The sequence below is a fragment of the Numenius arquata genome, chromosome 1, assembly GCF_964106895.1.
Source record: "Numenius arquata chromosome 1, bNumArq3.hap1.1, whole genome shotgun sequence".
Taxonomy (NCBI): Eukaryota; Metazoa; Chordata; class Aves; order Charadriiformes; family Scolopacidae; genus Numenius; species Numenius arquata.
Window position 1 is genome coordinate 50,341,347 of NC_133576.1, and position 20,397 is coordinate 50,361,743.

Here is a 20,397-nt window from a genome sequence, read left to right on the forward strand (position 1 = left end):
TGAGTGATAGCTTATCAATTTAACAGATAGTAAACGCAACAAATATTCCAATAGATATAGAAAATTATCAATTCAGTTCTTATTTCTATTTATAGTAAAACAAAACCTTATTATCTGTGTTCAAACTGACATTTCTTTGTTGTACTATATCTTGTATTTATTTGTTATACAGAATGTTATATAAATCATTTGAAACACACTAAATAAATATTTTTGTTGATAATATGGAAAGTGTGCAATGTATTAAGAAGCATCAAATGTCTTCTAGTAAAAATTGTAATTGATTTTATGTATCTTTGTTCCAGATGAACAAATGACTTACCGATATATGGATGACCTCTATCTCATGTTAGCACATTCATTTTCATCAGAACATATTCATGTCACTGTCAAACTCTATAGATTTATTTACATACTGTCAAAGATTTTCCTAGTTTGTTTTGCATCGTCTTTCTTTGCTTCATTCTCTGTTGAGTTTCCCACAGAGTAAAATAGGAGTTAAGTAATATATTAAGGAGTCAAATAATATATTTTCAAGCTGTCCAAACACTATTTGTCCTGAATATGCTGACCCTTATTGAAAAAAGAATTTCTCCAATTGCCCATCACAGTGTACTAGCAAGGACCTGAAGTGGAAACTGTTGGCCTTTGCTAAGTAGTTTTCAGTGTGTACTAGCTGTTAGTATCACTACAGCCAGTCTACAAGAAGGTTCTTCAATTTCAGTTATTTTTGTTCTGTTTAAACGTAAAATAAGACATGAAAACCTGTAAATTTTAATTGTAACAATAAAATGGAAATGGAATTTCTGACAGAAGTATTTTGCTAATTTTAAGTTGATTGATCTAGTTAGCTAACTGTCCTGGGCCCTGTATTGGTTTTGCTCACTAGGAGATTGATGGAGAATTGGAGAAGAAGAAGGAAGATCTGAATGCGGTGCACAGGCAGGCTGAACGCCTGTCTAAGGATGGGGCTGCAAAAGCAGTGGAGCCAACCCTGATACAGCTCAGCAAGCGCTGGCAAGATTTTGAGAGCAAATTTGCTCAGTTTCGAAGACTCAACTATGCACAAATTGTGAGTTGTTACTGGCAAACCCATATGTTTGCAACTGCTACTACTAACAGCATCCTACTAACAATGAGAGCTTCAGGGTCAGTGTCAACTCTTCAGATATTAATAAGAAAAACCCTATTGTCTGCAAGTGGGGGCATCTTTATATTCTAATACAATAGTTCTCTGGTCTTAAAATTGCCCTTAAGTTAAATCAGCCAATTATAAAAAACTCAGCAATGAAAAATTCGTGTTTATTTGTGTTGCCTCATTATTTTTCCATAACATTTTCCAGTTTAAAAACGTCAGTTTGCCATGTCTCTATTTTGTTTGGTGAATGTGTAAAACAGAAAAATTGTCTTTCTCAAAATACCCATCCCATGCCAATTTTAATTGTTTTGGGGTTTTTTTGGTTTGTTTTTTTTTGTTTGTTTGTTTGGTTGGTTTTTTTTGGTCCATAACATCTTATATCCACCTTAGGAAGACATTAAAAAAATTCTTATGACACTGTATGTACATGGCCTCTTCAAATGCTTGAATTCTCAAAGGAGTTTTTGCAAGAGAGTGTACTTTTAAATTTGACAAGATGAAAACATATTTTTATAAACCATCTTTGTGTCTTCTGATTTCGAGTTGTTTAGATATATATAAAATATAATGATTTTTACTGGTTTATACATGCTGAAATAACTGGATAAATAAAAGGGAAATAAACTGTCACTATCACAGGTTTATGATCAAAATAAGTATTGGGTGGTACCTATTTACCAGAGATTGCTTGTGCATTTACATGGCATTTTTTCCTGGCCATTCCTACTATTCTGCTTATTGTCTTCTAGGCTTTTGATTTTATATGAAGAAAGATAAGATTTGTTCTCAAGGAAGTTGTTGCATTATGTGCTCTTCTGTAATCTTAAAAGTGCTAGTGGTAAAGGGGTGTTTCAACAAAATTTAATTTTATTTATTTATTTTTAAATGCACCTAGCTTACAGAGAAGACATACTGACAGGATAATGAAAATTTAAATGCATGAATTGTTATTTCTAATTGATATATGGTCAACTATGTTTCAAAGAAGAAAAAACAGTTCCAAAAATCAGCAATAGTGTATAACTTTTTGGTCGACACAGTCCTCTGTTTAATGTATTGAGTGTATTATGTATTTTTAAGTTTTATACTATTAAGATACTTAATGTATATATAAAGTAATAATTGGCATAGCTATGCAGTTAATCGAAACAATCAGAGAAACATTAACTTTGATTTGTATGTCATTAAATCTTGTTCCATCTGATTACTCTTTTCAGATTATTCTGGTTTATATTAAACTTGATGGATGTAATCAGTTGCAAAACGTTTATATTGGCATGAAGCTAGAGCAGGCTTCACTTTGTCTTGTAAATGAGTCTTTTTTTTGTAATGATGATATTTGTTCCTTTGATAAGCAAGTAAGAAATAAGAATGTGCATGCAACTGATATAAAAACATTCTGCTGTCACTGTGCTTTTTATGTCATCCACCACCTACCACGACAGAGGATGAGTAGATACATTATAAGATTTTACTAGCAAATCAATAAAACTATATATTAGTATATTTTTCTTTAAAATATGTAAGGTAGATACATCAGCACATGTGCTTTTGAATTGGTCAAAGGAATACAGTCATCAACTTTTTAAAGCCATGTAACCATTGCACGCATTTTTATTGTTAAAATATATTATTTATATAATATATTTCTACCCTTGTAATGGTTAAATTTTTAAATATTCTCCAATATTTCATGCAAGAAGGGTACTTGTTAGTATTTATCTGAGGTATGAGGTCATTATTCAATGAAATTTACATATGTACAGGATAATTACTGTATCTTTCTCATTTCTTATGAAAAATATCTTGCTCTGTTGACAATAACCAGCGTGATATTCATATGAACTATTTTAGAATTTTTACACAAGCTACTGAAACTGGTTAGAGGCACTATATTTCATGGCTCCAATCAGAGTGAGAAGTATAACTGCCTTGTTACTGTTTTGGTTTTGCTGAATCACTGAAAGAAAGTTAATTTCTCTTGAGTACTTTTTTTTTATTTTAATACAGCCTAAATACCTACCTCACAGGGATGTTGTGAGGATTAATTAATTGTTTGTGCAAGACTTTAAAATACAAAAGAAAAGTGAAAATTCAAGCTATTCACTTGAACACATGCATATGCCAGCAAAAATTACATTCAAGATTTTTTGTTAGCCATCAACTGAATAAAACCATATAAAAAAAATACAAAAAGGAATTTATTTTTAAAGCAAAAGAAATAGAAAACTACTGCACTTTTTATTTATAATTGGTGATGTATTCAATAACAAACTTATTTAACAATTGAAAGCTGTTACAAATCGATGAGGATTTAGTTGTACTGTATATCTTGCAATTCATTATGATTCATTGAATAAACATAGCAAGACTGCATTGAAGAAGACCTTTAATTATGTGACTTAATGACAGATTTGCATTTCTTACCTTTGTTGAAGCTAATATATTTTTGATATCAAAGTGTGAATTTAGAATGATCACACTCCCCTGGATTTTACTTTTCCCCAATATTTGTTGGGAAGACCTGTCAAAAGGATATAGAAACCATAACCATATAGGAACTCATTGTCTCTGGCATGGTAGTCCTCTCAGAGTTAGGGTTGTTCAGCCTGGGGAAGAGTAGGCTCCAGGAAGACCTTATTGCAGCCTTCCAGTACTTAAAGGGGGCTTATAAGAAAGATAGGAACAAACATTTCAGCAGAGCTTGTTGTGATAGGACAAGAGGTAATGGTTTTAAAGTAAAAGAAGGTAGATTTAGACGAGATGTAAGGAAGAAATTTTTTACAATGAGGGTGGTGAAACACTAGAAGAAGTTGCCCGGAGAGGTGGTAGATGCCCCATCCCTGGGCACATCCAAGGCCAGGTTGTTTGGGGCTCTGAGCAACCTGATCTAGTTGAAGATGACCCTGCTCATTGCAGTGGAGGTTGCACTAGATGACTTTTAAAGGTCCCTTCCAACCCAAACTGTTCTATGGTTCTATGTTAGATTCTCTTAAATTCTGATTGTCTCACACATATGTAGAAGTAAATATCCAGCAACTAATTGACAAATATATATGGGTGTATATATATATGTATATAAAGGATTTTTCTGTCACCACTTTTGATAATGTGGTATTATGTACTTATATTACCTCAAACACTGTATGTTCTGCCAATTTTGAGACATTATTCAATTTCTTATAGTGGTCACCTCTTTACATGAAAATTGTCAGAGACTAATGTGTGGCATTCTGTAGGGAAAAAGGTGGGTTTATTGCAATTTCAGATTAATCATGGTAGAAAAATACATAAATACAACTGCACAAAACCTAAAATGACACTGAGTAGGAAAAAGGTTTTGAGTTCATGTATCTTAACAAATTTCACCTCCCATTCGGTGTTTATATTCATATGTGGCAAAATAAAAAGTGGGCAGAAAATTCAGTTTTTTCAGTTGGGCAGATTTCTGATTCCTGTGCTAAGAAAAGTTTAGCATTCTACTTAATTTCTGCTAAAAATTTCCATTTGAAATCAGTCACTAATAACTTCAGTTGTGAAATCTGAATAACTTATTTTAGAGTGGAATGTTTTACCGTCATGTTTTAAAATTATGATTAACCACTAAATCCCACTGAAATTAAGCATGGAAGCTTAAGATACTCTTCAAAAAAGAAGCCATTAATGTTTAAACCTAGAGCAGTATGCAATTTTTGCATATTAAAATTAATTTTTTTTTTTTGTTTTAAAAATCATTTCAGTAAAAATTAGAACATTTGAGAGGTCAAGGGTCATTTATTTCTAGATTCTCTCTGCAGAATCTGAAATCATTAAGCCTTGTCAGTCACAGAGTATTTTCTGAAAAGTTAGTAATCCCCTTTGCTACAGTCTAAATCTAAATCTTCCAGTTACTATTTATCTGCAACAGTGTTCCAGGATGATGAAAATAGTTACATGTTGCAAAGAAAAATCTAGATCAGGAAGTTTAATTAAAATCAGGATCAAAATCAGTTATTGATTTATTGATTACATTTAATTAAATTAACTTTAGTTAATGCTTGTTTTATAGAAGGGTTTTTTTCCATACTTTCATTTCAGCAGTCTGTGAGCATGTTTATGTCATGGCTCAGCTTAGATTTTTTTGAGCTGCCTGAAATCACTCTGCGTGTAGTACTGAAGGCCTTTATCATGAGAAAACATTTTCTAGACGAACACAAATGTAGACCCAGCGCTATAAATTCTTATTTCATATGTCCTGTTACCATATTTTATCAAGCTATCCAACATTCTTTCTGCCGCCAGATGTGGTGGGGTTTTTTATTTTCCTTTCTCGGCTGAACTATGCATCCTGTAAATAGTAAGCCAGAGTATTTCTAGGACAAGAGGAATATTGTTCTTGCAACTTATTAAGAACTGCCAAAATTATGTACCTATTGATGTATATGCAAACAAAAAGAATGGGCTTACCTAAGTCATTTCAGTAATTTCATTAGTGACACACACAAACATTCTATTGAAATTTATGGTCATTTTACACTGCAATATTTGGGCCTGAATTTTGGCCATACTGGGAAAAATAATAAAATTGATTAAATGATAAACATCAGGAGAGACTGTCTTTTTCATACCAATTAGACTATGGATTGAATGAGCAAGGAAAACAGCTATACAAAACATTTATTTATTTCTATAAGGTAAGTGATTTAGTCTGAGCAGATCAATAGTTATCTGCAACACGAATAAAATACCAGTACTCTTAGTACCTACTATGAACTAAATATCACAAGCTTCATTTTTCCAAATAAAAGACATTATTCTGTTTAAGATTCTCTAAAGCATTCAGAAATTCAAAATACCTGCCTCCTAACTGGATGATCACTTCAGGTGAGAAAGTATGTGATCAACTTCTGGAACCAGATCAAGTTTACATCTGAAATTCAAGAGTTTGCTTAAGTTCAGTCTTTTAAGGGCATCTTGCAATTTTCAGTTAATATTTCTCTGTGGAGCTCTATTTAGTTCACTTAATGAAATTTAAACTTTTTTTTTAACTGTTAAAATATGTTTCTATGTAAAGATATTTTCTAATATATAAATCAAACATTAGTTGAAATAAATCTGTCACAGTTAGATAAGCACAGGACTTGGTGTCCTAATTAACTGTCTGCATCTAAGTAACATGGACACTGTAGTAGTAATGCGCTACCATGGTTTGTGATCGTTGTTTTCCACAGTTTTCATAACGAGCAGCATTGGAATTAGGTGATTTTCTTCTCTCATCCTTCCTTAAATATTTCTTGGGGTAAATAAAGAAGTAATGGTTGCCAAGAAGAAGGGGCAAGTTAATTCTTCATAATTCCTACAATGAGTGGGAGAGATGACGAATAAAAGAGAGAAAAGGCATTAGAAAAGCAAAATATGAAAATACCTACCGGACAAAAGAAAACTATACAGTGATGGATTAGTATCTGTTTCACCTATGTGCTTGTGGTCTCTTAAGGACAGCACAGAGGCGATCCTGTGACACCATTTAACTTTTCTGACCTTTACAGTGGCAGCTTTTTAAACAAATAACTTTACACAGCACAGCTAAAGACTGGGCTTTTTTGACCGTGGTCTGCAAAGGGGTGGATGGGAATCTTTGGGAAGAGAATCACAGCTGAATGTTTACACCCATTTTCTAGCATCCATCAACCTGGAAAGTACTATTAGAAAATCTATTCCAAATAATTTAGTTGTATTTCAAACACTTTAGGTTTATGTCTAATTTAAGATAAGAAAGCTATGGGAAGTACACTGAAGATGGATATTGTCATTGATATAGCTGAAGAAGAGCTAGTTTTATAGATGCATTTTAAAATGCACTTAAATTAAAATGAATGCATACAGCGTTGTGGTAATTTAATTGAAGACTGTCTGTAGCCTTCTTTTATAAAAATGGAGCAGTTTACTACAATATTTTGAGTTCTTCTAAAGCATATTTGTCTCCTCTCATATCTCCTTATTAATTCTGTATGCTATTCACTATCGTCGCTGCAAATCTATAGTATTTTAATAGACTGAAGTTAAAAAATCCTGTCTTGTGGATGACAGAACTTTACAGAAAAGCTTTTTCTCTGCCATTTTTCATCAGCTGTTATAAATTTTAGTGAAGTAATCTAAATTACATTCTCTAGTTTAAAAGTGAAACTTCACATCTTTGCCTTATAACACAGGAGTGAAAACACTTGCTGCAACTTGTACTAAGGCTGGTTTAGGATGCTGTCTTTAAATTATATGAAGTGGTTAAAAGAATGTAGTCTTAGCCACACCACAGGCTTTTCTTACCGTTCGCTGTATGGTTGTGATGGAAACAAGACCAACAGCCTTTGGTTAAAGAATCATGTCTGACGTAGCACCCAGTTGTCTCTTTTTTTCAATTTTCTTTGGACAAAACAGCATTATACTAGTATAGTATTTTCTTCCTTATAGTTACCTAGCTCTTTAGGAAACAAGGCAGCTAATTACTGTTTTATTTTCTCTGATATAGTATATCATAATTTATTAACATAATAAATTACATGGTGAGGAAAGTGGTGTCAAAATTCTTGGCTATAATATTGAATTAAATAATAAGGGAAAAGACCTGCTGCAGAGTAATCTGGTTCTAAGTGATAGTATCTTTTGAAGAGATAACTTTCATCTCCTTTCTACAATTCAGGATGTTAGTGTCACTCCTGGTTTGGGGTTTTTTTGTTTGTTTTGTTGGTTTTTTGCATGGACGCCTCTGAGTATACTCATAACGGTGCAGAAGGAAGTAGATTTGTACGTGTACAGTGCACGTGCTGAATGTCTATGTATGTATAACTAGTTTTCAAAACTGCTGGATTGACAGAAATTTCATTCACATTATTAAAAAAAAATAAAATCTATGTCTTGCAGTATCAATCAGCCTAAGTGACAAACCCTATTATTATTCTGTATGATTGCATCTCTATAAATGTAGATTTATGTTATTTTAAGAAATAAAGATGGAGAATAATTACATAATACCTTTTAACATTTCTGGAAGGTGTCAATATTTAAGGTTTAGGACCTTGCTCTTTGAAGCTGTTAGCATTCATCACTAATGTGGTACTTTGATGGTACTTTTAGATTATGTAGTTTGCATAAATATCTGGAAAGTTAGCACCACAAATGAACAGTCAATTTCAAAATGAGTTAGTCAATTTAGACATCAGTAGACTGCATTCTAACATATCTATGCGTTATTTAACATTAATTGGCTCCTTGGTGATCAGTCAGTAGAGTTACACTTATTATTATTCAAGACAGCCCTAAAGCTTCATGAATAAATGCTATCTAAGATTACGGCTCTTCTGTAGTCTTAATAAATCAACCATTAAATAAGTTGGCATTGACCAAAGTCTGTTCCTAGGAAGGCTGCCTTCCAACATATTATGCAGAAGCTGTTTCTTCTCTATAGATGTTACGCTGTTCTATAGCTCAATACACTATTTCTTCTCTATAGCTTACCACTGTCTGAGAAATACAATTTTGAAATTCTGAGTAAGAAATCATTTGAAATTCCTTCCATTCTTTTGGGTATTTCGTGCTGCGCAGGCAAATTTGAGTACATAATGCTGGTTTAACAGAATCAATAGAGACTGTCATGATTGGACATCATGATTACAAGGATATAGGACTATGCAGAAGATTTAATCTAGTGTCAACTAGATACTTCCTTAAGTATGACATTTCTTTTATAATGTCTATGTATTTTTTCAGCTGTGAAAAATATTACAAGATGAATGCCAGACATAGTAAACAACTCTATGGATTTATGTATTCTGTAGTTAGCATATAAAAACTTTCAAATACATTTTGTCTACCAGAAGGTAACACATATAAATCAATTACAAAAGTGTTTTCTGGCTAAACCCTTATAAAATCCTAAATAACATTTTTAATCATCTGTTGAAAACCCACCTAGGAGATAGATTTTGCAATGTGTTCTTATTTTTTTCATTCCAAAATGTAACATGAGTACCTAAGTATTTGCTTATTTACTGATTTCTAATACTGAGAATGGTTACCTCTTTTGACCCACTGTCTTACTTTTCCCCCAAAAGTGCTAGTGACTGTACATGGCCTGAGCAGTGTTTGTCAAATGGTTAGGTGGCATAGTCTTCAATTTTTCTAATAATTCCTTTTATAGTGTTACAAATATCTGTTTAAAGTCATGATGGAGAAATTAAGATTTCCTTTCATTTGTCAATTTTGAACTACTGCAACTATTGAGATATGTCATCTTTATCAGAATTAACATATATACATGATTTATTTTAAAAAAGAGACACTTTCTAAATCCCACAAGTCCCAATTAGTCAATTATGGCATAACACTACTAGATTTTGTTTTTCTTCAGGACATGGTAACATTGCAGCTGGGGCGTGATACACAGTGCTCTATTTTTTTTTTTTTTTTTCTTAAAGAGCTGGCTTATATCACACACAGTACAGCATAAAAGAGTCCCAGTCTCATCATAGCTGAAATGAATTATTTTTTTAATATGTGCTTAACAAATAGATACCAATGGAATTTGTCAGGATTAAAAGTTAACAGCAGAATTGCTAAAGTTTTCAATTTGTTCTAGCTGTGTTAATCTCTTATTTTTGTGAATGCTAGCAGCTCTTTAGTAAGGGGCAATGGGTAAGTTTTCAAATAAACTGCAGCTAAGTTCAATATGCAGGACTGACTCACCCTTAAGAGAGTCCATGTCTGGAGGCAATTATCGAAACCAGAATAAAACAAAAATCCTCTTAAGCAGCTGAAAAAGGGGTTGCCAAAGCTGTTCATTTTACCACTCGACTGAGTGTATTTGACATCTTGGGAGGCTTTAAAGGCATGAGAGTGTGTAAAACACAGAGGACTGGCTGCAGCACCAAAATGCTTTGTCACAGTTTTTAAACTATATATTTACCTCCTGGAGGGAAAAAAAAAAAAAAGGAAGAAATAACCAATATAATGGTTAATTACTCTGGGTTTACTGTTTAAAATCAATTGTTATAGCTTTTGTCCGTCTCTTTCTTTTCTCATCCAAATGAGAAAATAACACACTAAAAAAAAAAAAAAAAGAAAAAAAGAAAAAAAGAAAAATTGTGGGTGGAATGAAGTAGTCATCCAAGACTTTGAGCCCAGCAACCACAGGTATCTATCCAATCCACTATACAGAGCTCATCAGAGTGTAGCATGACTATCTGAAGGGTTTTTTAAGCCTAAAAGTACAGAGAACAGACCTTTTCTTATGGAGAAAAGCTTTGCATTTCAATCAGGTTATGAAGGTCAAAAATAAGACAGTGGAAGTTCACACTGTTCAATGCTTGTTGATTGATGGTTTTCAAAATCAAAGTCTGCAATTTTCTATTGCTATTCCTAGCATGTAAAATTCACTGAAGGGTTTTCTAATTAATGCTATTATTAAGAATAGTTTCATTTTAACTGGCTTTATTTCATTTTATATATAGATAAATAGATTCATTTTATCATAGACTAAAAACTATTAATGCGGCATTTCTCAACTAGTAAGATGGGCCTTAGCAGTGAAGTGTTGTGAAGACATAAAGCACTCTTTGTCCAAGAACATTGCTGAATATAATCGTGTATTAATTATTAAGTTTTAATTTTCACATAAGTCACTGAAGTCAGATACAAGCATTAAAATACATGTTTTAAGTATTGCAACGTGCAAGCTTTTGTGGACTGCAATCATACATGAGTAAAGAAATCACATACATGAGAAAATATTTACATTCTTACTTGAAAATATGAATTTTTTTTTTTTTAAAAGTAACTATTTTTAACAGATTTTAATGCTGCCAAGTGCCTTTTAAGACCTTGCCTTCGTGGAATTATGCAAGCATTTTATGAATTTTTAATCTTGTAGTGAGGATTTAGGTCTCTCTGTACTTTAAAGGGATGCTTCTTTCTGTACTGATAGATAACTTTTTTGTGATTGTCTAAGGCCATCCAATCTCATAATGAAAATTCCATGTTATTGATATAATTTTGGTCTACTTTCTACATATATACATACTTACAGGTAAGACGTGCTAGCAATACTGAAGACACAGAATTTATTTTTCTGAATGTCTGCTGACATCATCACTCACAGTTGGCATAGGAAGGGGTGAATACAAGCTTCTTTATGTATAAATATGTACTTGAAAGTGGTTTTATTGATCTCTGACAGCATTCAATCATACTTTTGTGGTTTTAATTTTTTATTTGATATGCTGTGGGGTAGCAAATATCGTGTAGTTTACAGTTTGCTTTAAGGGCAATAAACAGTACCAAAGTTTATTGGACTCTGAGGCATGACTGCCTTTGTTCAGAAGGTATCTTCTATCTGCTTCTTTTTTTTTTTTTTTTTGTATGTGTAGCACACCCATGTTTATACCTCAGAGATGTTGGACTTTTTACACTCTCATATATCTTACAGCTGCTTGTAAAGAATACTTTCTCAAGCATTAGTTCACTTCAGGAGGAGGCACGTGTGTGTTTGTTTTTCCTGAACTTCTCATTAGGATGCTGCTAGGAGCAGTGTCATGGCACAGTAGCGCTGATAGGTGTGTTTTGTTGCCTTACTCCTCCCATATCTTCTGTTTGTGTGAAGTTATTAACTCAAAACCAGAGCACACTAAGGTCACTATGAGTTTGGAGGCCTATAGTGAGGAGGGATCAAAAATGGAAAAGTTGTCAGGGCCTAACACTAAAAGGTCGGAGGCTTTCTGTGTGTAAACTGTTGAACAGCAAAAGTGGTTTTGGGATTGTTCCCTCTGCAGAAAGAGGAAAGGAAATGAATATGCTGAGATGGGTGAAATGTGCTTTAACACTGAGTTTTCCAGTGCTTAAATGAAGTGAACAGTATTCTCCAAGGCTATTTAGCTCTGATGCCACCAGGTACTACTGTTCTAGATGTAGGCAATAATCATCACATATAGTTCTTTGTGGGAATATTTGATTTTGTGGGCCAAATTTGCATAATTCCCATAGTTCTTTGTTCATGGTTTTTGTTTGGTTGGTTTTGTTTGTTTTTTGCTTCTTGACCTTCTCTGTAAGGGCCAGTTCGTGGCTGTATTTCTTGTCATTTTGTTTCACCTGGTAGGATGTGGTAGCTATCAATAAAATCAGTTTCTCACATGTAGGTAGAGTTATGTTTATGGAAAGATCCTGTCCCTTAGTTAAAAAATATGTGATGATGGGGAAGAAAATAAAATTTACTATTCTAATGATGATAATGCTTGGTGAAAAGCAATGCATGAAATATTAAGCCTTAACCAAATAAGTTGTTTTTTCAGAGACTAGAAATAATTTGCACATCAGTATATCACTGACATTCAAGTAAAAATACGAAATAAATTAATATCAATAAAAATTTATTTTGCAGAAACAACAATATAGGAAATGGCCATTTACACCAGCATTTCCTCATCATTCTTAACAATTTATTTATGTATTATTTTTAAATATTATTTGGTTTAATTTTTTTCAAGTAACAATCTAATGCATTCTGCCACTTTGTCAGATTCAACTTATTCAAAACTATTCTTAAACAATTACCTAAAATTTTAATCCCTATAAAATATTAACCTGCCTTGCTTCTGATGAACCATTTTGGCATTAGCAATGACAGATATCATTACTGAATGAATATTACTTTTAATAGTAGTGATTCCCAGCTGCTACAATCACCTTTTTTAAAAAAAAGTTTTTTCTCATTACAATGTTAGTATATGATTCCATTTCAGCTATGCATTTCTAGTAAAGATGCTTGTCCAGAATATAGTGAAGGACTCTGCCCATTGTACCTTTTACAGAAAGGCAATTCCAGCAAACATAGGGACAAGCCAAAAATTTTTCTTTGCTGATTAAAACTGTTGGTTTTACATATGCCTACCCTCCATTTCTTAGTGCAAGATGCCAACTTCTGCCTTGGGACCTGTTATGCTACTCTCATTGAGGGAAAGATAGAAGGAAAGACATGTGACCTAGCGAAAAACACACTAAATCAAAGAAATTTAATCCTTGATCTCTAAAGTTGTATCAAATTTCAAACTCTTTTATTTAAATAGTATTCAGAAACTAATTAATTTGGATTGCTGCTCTTTTTTTTAGAATAAGGTATTAAATAATGTTGTGAAATATGAGGGCAGGTTCTGGTAGGCCTCTACTTTCAAATATCAATCCATTTATTTATTTATCTGGTTATAGTACAGATTACAGTTTAACTAACAATATAAACATTAATGGTTTGCTTGTTTCCTGCAGAACTATAATCATAGTTGTAATCATCCAGCTGTAAGAAATATGAATGTAAAGTTTTCTATAAAGGGCAATATCAGTATGTGGTTGCGTACATCACATTAACATTCATGGGAGTTAAATATTACACATATTTTGAGGGATTACTGAACCATATATGTCATACAAGATTCAGCCCTGTCTTCAGCTTTTAATTAATTTTGCCTTGAAGAGCACTTTTGTATGAGTTTTTTTGTATCAGTGATGGAAAGATACACAATTTTGATTCTACTATAAATAATTAAGCATGATATCCATGAGGTGCTCACACATCAGATTTCTGCTTGACTTTTTTTGTGGTTTCAGGAATTATTTAGAGCAAGAAGGCACAGATTTTATTTTACATGTATGTGTGTACATGTATGTGTACATGTGTACATAGTTATTACCCTAAATTTGGGTTGGAAAAAAGTAGATTAATAGAACTATAGAAACTATATGTTGTGTGTCACTTTACATATTCATGTGACCTCATTTTGAGTGAATAACCTTGCATACATAGCATGCTGTTTTCAATACTGTGAATATAAATTTTCAGTCTTGTCAGTCAGAAAGAAAAATACAATTATAGTTAAAGTGTTCCTCATGGGTCTAAAGTTCTTTGCTACATGTAAAAGTGTCAAAGGGTACTCTTGAGGAATGAAAATATATTGTTGCATGCATCGGTGGCCTGTTGAGAATCTCTTATTTTCTGATCAACTGGGACAGCTTTTTCTTCAGGTTTACTGGGGTAAACTGCTATTTTTGAAAAGTCTGTGATTCGTGAAACATATGGGGGGCAAACACATTTTTTTTTAAGCAATTTATTTTGAATAATAAAAATTATAGCAGTAATGTGGTAACTAGAGAGGTTTCAGTGTTAGAAAATGTACTCAGAAAGTCACTTAGTGAGAAAAGTGTAAGCAATTTGCACAAGAAATGCAACAGAATAATACAAGTCCACAGATAACTTTATGGGCTTTCTATGTGATATGCGTACATTTTCCACAGTGTGTATATGCATATTTTAAGACTCTAAAGAAAATTGAAGAAGCAGATGACTCAGCCCAGTAACTGAGGAGAGAAACATCTTATGAAAGGATGGACAGGGCAAATAGATACATTAAAATGAGACACCTTGCTGAGGTAGTATGTGCAAGACAGGGTATATATTTGTTTTCTTTTACATACTGTGTAGCTAACTAGTGATACTGTTCTCTTCAGGACCGTTGACCCATTGTCTTTACATATGTGGCTCCAAAATCGGTGATTACCTATGTTAGGACTGGCATATCTAAATAATATGATTTCTGAAAGAACGTTTACCATCGTTTGTAAAAGTTCTTTGAGGGCCTCAATAAATAAAGTTTATATTTTTGAGAAGACAGACATCAAGCACAATGGATCTTGGTCTCACAGTAGACCTATATTATGCTTACAAAATCATAAATAATTTATATCTTTTAAATTTTACCTTTTCTAATTGAGATACAGCTGATGTTGTATTTGGAGTTTAGTTAATAGAAGCAATTGCCGTTCTCCCGGCTCCAAATCACATTTTTGGTATTACTTTTTATCTATGATCCATAAACACATCAAATCAGAAATGTAGAGAATTTGTATAAACATTCACTATTTTGTCACCTTATATGTCAGTATCTTTCCAAATGCCATAGATCAGCTATTTATTTCCTTGGAACCAAAACATTCTGGAATTTCTTTACATTTGGTGTATGCATCTGCTTTCAGAATAGGGTGTCTATTTCGTATTTGTCCAGATTAAAATAATCTTAATTTCCCAAAGAGGTATGTTGCTGGGATTTCTTTTAGAAATATGGATGCATTAAACACCTTTCAAATCACAAAATTTCAAATTGTACTTTCTAGTTTAAAGAGAAGGGTTTTAGTATAGTGTTGAAAGTGCTGAGTTGACCTAGTTGTTTTGTGTTGCATGTTATTTAAGAAGTTGTGTCTATTACACAAGTTATTATTTTACTTGCCACCTTGAAATGATTTAGTATTTTAGGCCTGTTATGCATGGAATTCCTATAAGGAAGGACAGATTCTTAAAAAGGTGTGATGACTTTAAATGAAAGGGCTAGCACTAAAATCTCAGTAACACTGTAATCTCGGAGTACTCTTGCATTTCCTATCTTCATTTGTTTGATAGGTGAGCAGGAGAAGAAAAGTTTATACACATTTGCATGGATTCATTTTAGTACCTGTCATTTCAAACAGATTAGTGGAGTGGGAGTGATCTATGTCAGAAACGTCAAATATTTCCTGCATTTGTCTTTAGAAATTATTTTTAATTGTTTCTAGGTTGTGAACTGGAAATTGCATTAAGTTATAAGTTTGTGTAGTGTTAAGAAACTAAAGGAAGCATTCTGTTGTATATCTATACTAGCAAACAGTTCATGAAGATACAACTTTTGTGATGACTGAAACTATGACTGTGGAAACCACTCATGTGCCTTCTACATATCTGGCCGAGATCCTTCACCTTCTGCAAGCTTTGTCTGAAGTAGAAGAGCGCCTTAATTCTCCTGTCCTGCAGGCTAAGGATTGTGAGGATCTTTTCAAACAAGAAGAGTGTCTCAAGGTAAGATAGAAAACGTTTTCTTAGAATGACTGGTTTCTGTTATTTTTAGGCTTCTGTATATTGGCAGCCTGTGCTTATTCTCGGAGACATCTGTTTTCTAAGTGTTCAGCCCCTCTTTGTGATGTGTGCGCATATGGATATCTATATATGAAGGCACATTGGTGCAAAATATAAGAACACTGAAGGTTTCATTTATTTTTATCTGTTTCACCTGTATTTGGAAGACAGGAGTATTAGGGTATCTGCAAAGTACGTCCTTGAATGAGAAAGAAAGAATGGAGAGGGGCAGTTAAGTATTTAAAGTTGTAAATTTGTGATTAAGGTTCTATTTGTGTATTTGTAATTTGAAGTAGTTAGTAAGTAACCCTATCCACACCCAATCTTGGCAGCTTTATTTTGGTGTTTAATTCAAAAATATGTTTTATTAAAATAGCAATAAAACCAAGTAAAATTTAGCTGTTCCATTCCATGCTAGACCAAAAAAGCTTGAATTCTGATTAGGGCTGTACTCTGTGCAATTATTACAATTTAATTAGTTAAACAAATACAAAATATAAAATATTAAACAAATATAAAATATAAAAATACAAAAAATATTGTCCAGTAGGTAATGTAGTTTAGAAAAAGCTGATTCAGTATTGTTGATATGACTTTAAATACTACTGACTGATTTCTTCATGGCTTGTAACAGTGAAATCCTTTGAAATTGGTGGAATTTTTCCAACACAGAATTGACACAAAAAGAGAATAAGATTAAAGTTGTAAGCCTAAATAGATGAATGAGCTATCAGCCTTTGCATAATAATGTTTGTGTGAGGAGAGCCTTGTAAAAAATCCTGCTCAAGTGCTGTATATAATTATGGCAATTTCAAATTGTCATCCACCATGAAGAGAAGACCACCTTTCTATTTTTCTGTGATTATTTTGGGGAAGGAAATGTTTTAACATGAGGAAACGTTAGACTAAAGAGGCTGGAATTTGCCTACTTTGAGCTATGAGAAAGAAGCTTAGAAGGAGAATCAGGGCAGGGGCTCTGGCTAGGTGCTCTGAATTGTCCTCTGTAGGAGCCCATTTATCTTTTTCCACAACAGAGGACATGTAACAAAACCACATGCATGTGCTGGTATTAGTTTCTATAAAATCACATCTGTTTATGATTCTTATACATGCATAGATCCTACACATTTCAGGCATCTGTATATGTACACAAACACACACACGTATAGATATTCTTATCAGCTTTTGAAAATTGAGGAGTTTTCTTAGCAAGGCAACATAGTACGTGTAGTGAAGCATAACAGTGAAGTATTGGACCAAAGGAAGCATATAACTGATAATTGGACCGTGTGAAATAACAATAGACCCTTCCTTTTACCACTTCTGATTTAGTACCGGTAGATTAAAGTGGTTCTGAGTATTGAAGCACACAACCTGCCAATGTTATTGTCATTCTTCATTTTAAACAATCTCTTTTAATAGAAGGATTCTTCTGCTCAAAAAAAGTCATAGACCGTGTAAATCATGGCTAATGAGCTACCACTTGGTCGTTCTCTATGAACTTATGTTCATTACTAGATTGGATGGAAAAACAGTGACCTACATCAAACATTTTACTGGCAGTTGGCTTCCTTTTAGTTCTTCTTAGTGCTTTACCTTTGGGCTTATCTGATTTATATCTGTAACTAATCTGTTGTTCACCCACATATATTTGGTATTATCAGAGTTGACACCAACTTTAATAATATTGATACTGAGGTTACAAGTAAGTATTGGCATAGGTTTAATTTAACTGAACTATTAAATTGTTATGAGATGCATTTGTGGGCACAGTTCCATCTTCCTCCTAAATAAATGTCTTGGAAGAGGCAAATGGGCCTTGCACATTCGTGGGCTTTAGGAAGGGTATAGTTTTGATCTGAGACTGCTTAATGAATATTTATTTCTAAGGAAAAGCATTCATCATTGTCATTATCCTGCAGTAAAAATAGAAAAGTAGTGCATAAATTGTTCAGCAGCTGGTTGGGAAAGGTTTGAAATTAAATTGTGGTTCATTTTTATCCCTGACAGATTTGCATGAATCAAATTACAGAACTGTCATGAATAGATCTGTTTTAAAGCCGTTTGTGATTTTTTTTTTTTCACTCCCATTCAGAAAGAATCCATTTTAATTGATCCTTAACAGGAAAAATAAGTTTATTTACAAGAATCTTTCACGGTAACTACTTTGAATGTTTTTCTCCAAAGTCAATATGTATACTAAGACTTAAACCTGATTGCTCATTATCCAATAGGATAAATATAAAATACAAATAAAAATTGCTTTTATTAATTGTCATAGATAATTCTAGCACTGTCTTTTTATATCAAAGGGGTGTAAAATAGCAAAATATGAGTTTTTACAGCAAAAATCTGATAACTTCTAACTTTTAGTAAATTATAATGGTTTTATGGGCCCATTTAGTAAATCTGCTGAAACCAGCTCATATGAATTTGTTCTCTTCATTTTAAGCGTTAGAGAGTGGAAAAATCAGATAGAGAAACCAAGTCTTGTCCCTTTATCTCATAAAGTCAGCAATTGCAATTATCTTATTACCAGCTCTTTTAAGCGTTAGGATAGAATCATAGAATGGTTAGAGTTGGAAGGGACCTTAAAGATCATCAAGTTCCAACCCCCCTGCCATGGGCAGGGACACCTCCACTAGAGCAGGTTGCTCAAAGCCCCATCCAGCCTGGCCTTAAACACTTCCAGGGATGGGGCATCCACAACTTCCCTGGGCAGCCTGTTCCAGTGCCTCGCCACCCTCACAGTAAAGAATTTCCTCCTAATATCTAGTCTAAATCTCCCCTCTTCCAATTTAAAACCATTACCCCTTGTCCTGTCACTACATCTCCTGACAAAGAGTCCCTCTCCGGCTCTCCTGTAGGCTCCCTTCAGATATTGGAAGGCTGCTATGAGGTCTCCCCGGAGCCTTCTCTTCTCCAGGCTGAACAACCCCAGCTCTCTCAGCCTGTCTTCATAGGGGAGGTGCTCCACCCCTCTGATCATCTTTGTGGCCCTCCACTGGACCCGTTCCAACAGGTCCATGTCCTTCCTGTGTTGGGGACTCCAAAGCTGGACACAGTATTCCAGGTGGGGTCTCATGAGCGCAGAGTAGAGGGGAAGAATCACCTCCCACAACCTGCTGGCCACACTTCTCTTGATGCAGCCCAGGATGCGGTTGGCTTTCTGGGCTGCCAGTGCACACTGCCAGCTCATGTTGAGCTTCTCATCCATGTGCACTCCCAAGTCCTTCTCCTTGGGGCTGCTCTCCAGCCATTCTCCGCCCACCCTGTGTTTGTGCCTGGGATTGCCATGTCCCAGGTGCAGGACCCTGCACTTGTCTTGGTTGAACTTCATGCGATTTGCAGGAGCCTACCTCTCAAGCCTGTCCGGGTTCCTCTGGATGGCATCCCTTCCCTCCAGTGTGTCGACCATGCCACCAAGCTTGGTGCCACTGGCAAACTTGCTGAGAGTGCACTCTATCCCACTGTCCATGTCTCTGACACAGATGTTAAACAGCGCGGGTCCCAGTACCGACCCCTGAGGAACTCCACTCATCACTGGCCGCCATTTGGACATTGAACCATTGGCCACAACCCTTTGAGTGCAGCCATTCATCCAGTTCCTTATCCACCGAGTGGTCCATCCATCGAACCCATGACTTTCCAATTTTGAGACCAGGATGTCGTGTGGGACAGTGTCAAACGCTTTGCCTAAGTCCAGGTAGATGACGTCTGTTGCTCTTGTCCACCTTGTCCACCAAGCCTGTGGCAGTATTGTAAAAGGCCACCAAATTTATCAGGCACGATTTGCCCTTGGTGAAGCCATGCTAGCTGTCTCCAATCACCTCTTTATTTTCCATGTGCCTTAGCAGAGATTCCAGGAGGATCTGCTCCATGATCTTGGCAGGCACAGAGGTGAGGCTGACTGGCCTATAGTTCCCTGGGCCTTCTTTTTTTCCTTTTTTGGATATTGGGGTTATGTTCCCCTTTTTCCAGTCAGTGGGAACTTCGCCAGATTGCCACGATTTCTCAAATACGATGGAAAGCGGCTTAACAACTTCGTCTGCCAGCTCCCTCAGGACCCGTGGGTGGATTTCGTCAGGTCCCATGGACTTATGCACCTTCAGGTTCCTTAGGTGGTCTCAAACCTGATCTTCTCCTACTGTGGGCAGTTCTTCATTCGCAGAGCCCTTGTTTTTGCCTTCCATGACTTGGGCAGTGTGGTTAGAGCCCTTGCTGGTGAAGACTGAGGCAAAAAAGTTGTTCAGTAGCTCAGCCTTATCTGTATCCTGGGTGGCCAGGTCTCCCGTTTCCTTCC

The 20,397-nt window shown here is 34.6% G+C and overlaps 1 protein-coding gene across 2 annotated transcripts in view; it reads left to right on the top strand.

Annotated features, from left to right (window-relative positions):
• The window catches only part of DMD (dystrophin), a 1,192,402-nt gene that overhangs the window by 525,040 nt on the left and 646,965 nt on the right, over window positions 1–20,397 (top strand). For both annotated transcript variants that reach the window (XM_074159135.1, XM_074159144.1), the window contains exons 41-42: window positions 890–1,072; window positions 15,843–16,037. In XM_074159135.1, the coding sequence (XP_074015236.1) occupies window positions 890–1,072; window positions 15,843–16,037 (378 nt within the window). The remainder of the gene's footprint in view (window positions 1–889; window positions 1,073–15,842; window positions 16,038–20,397) is intronic.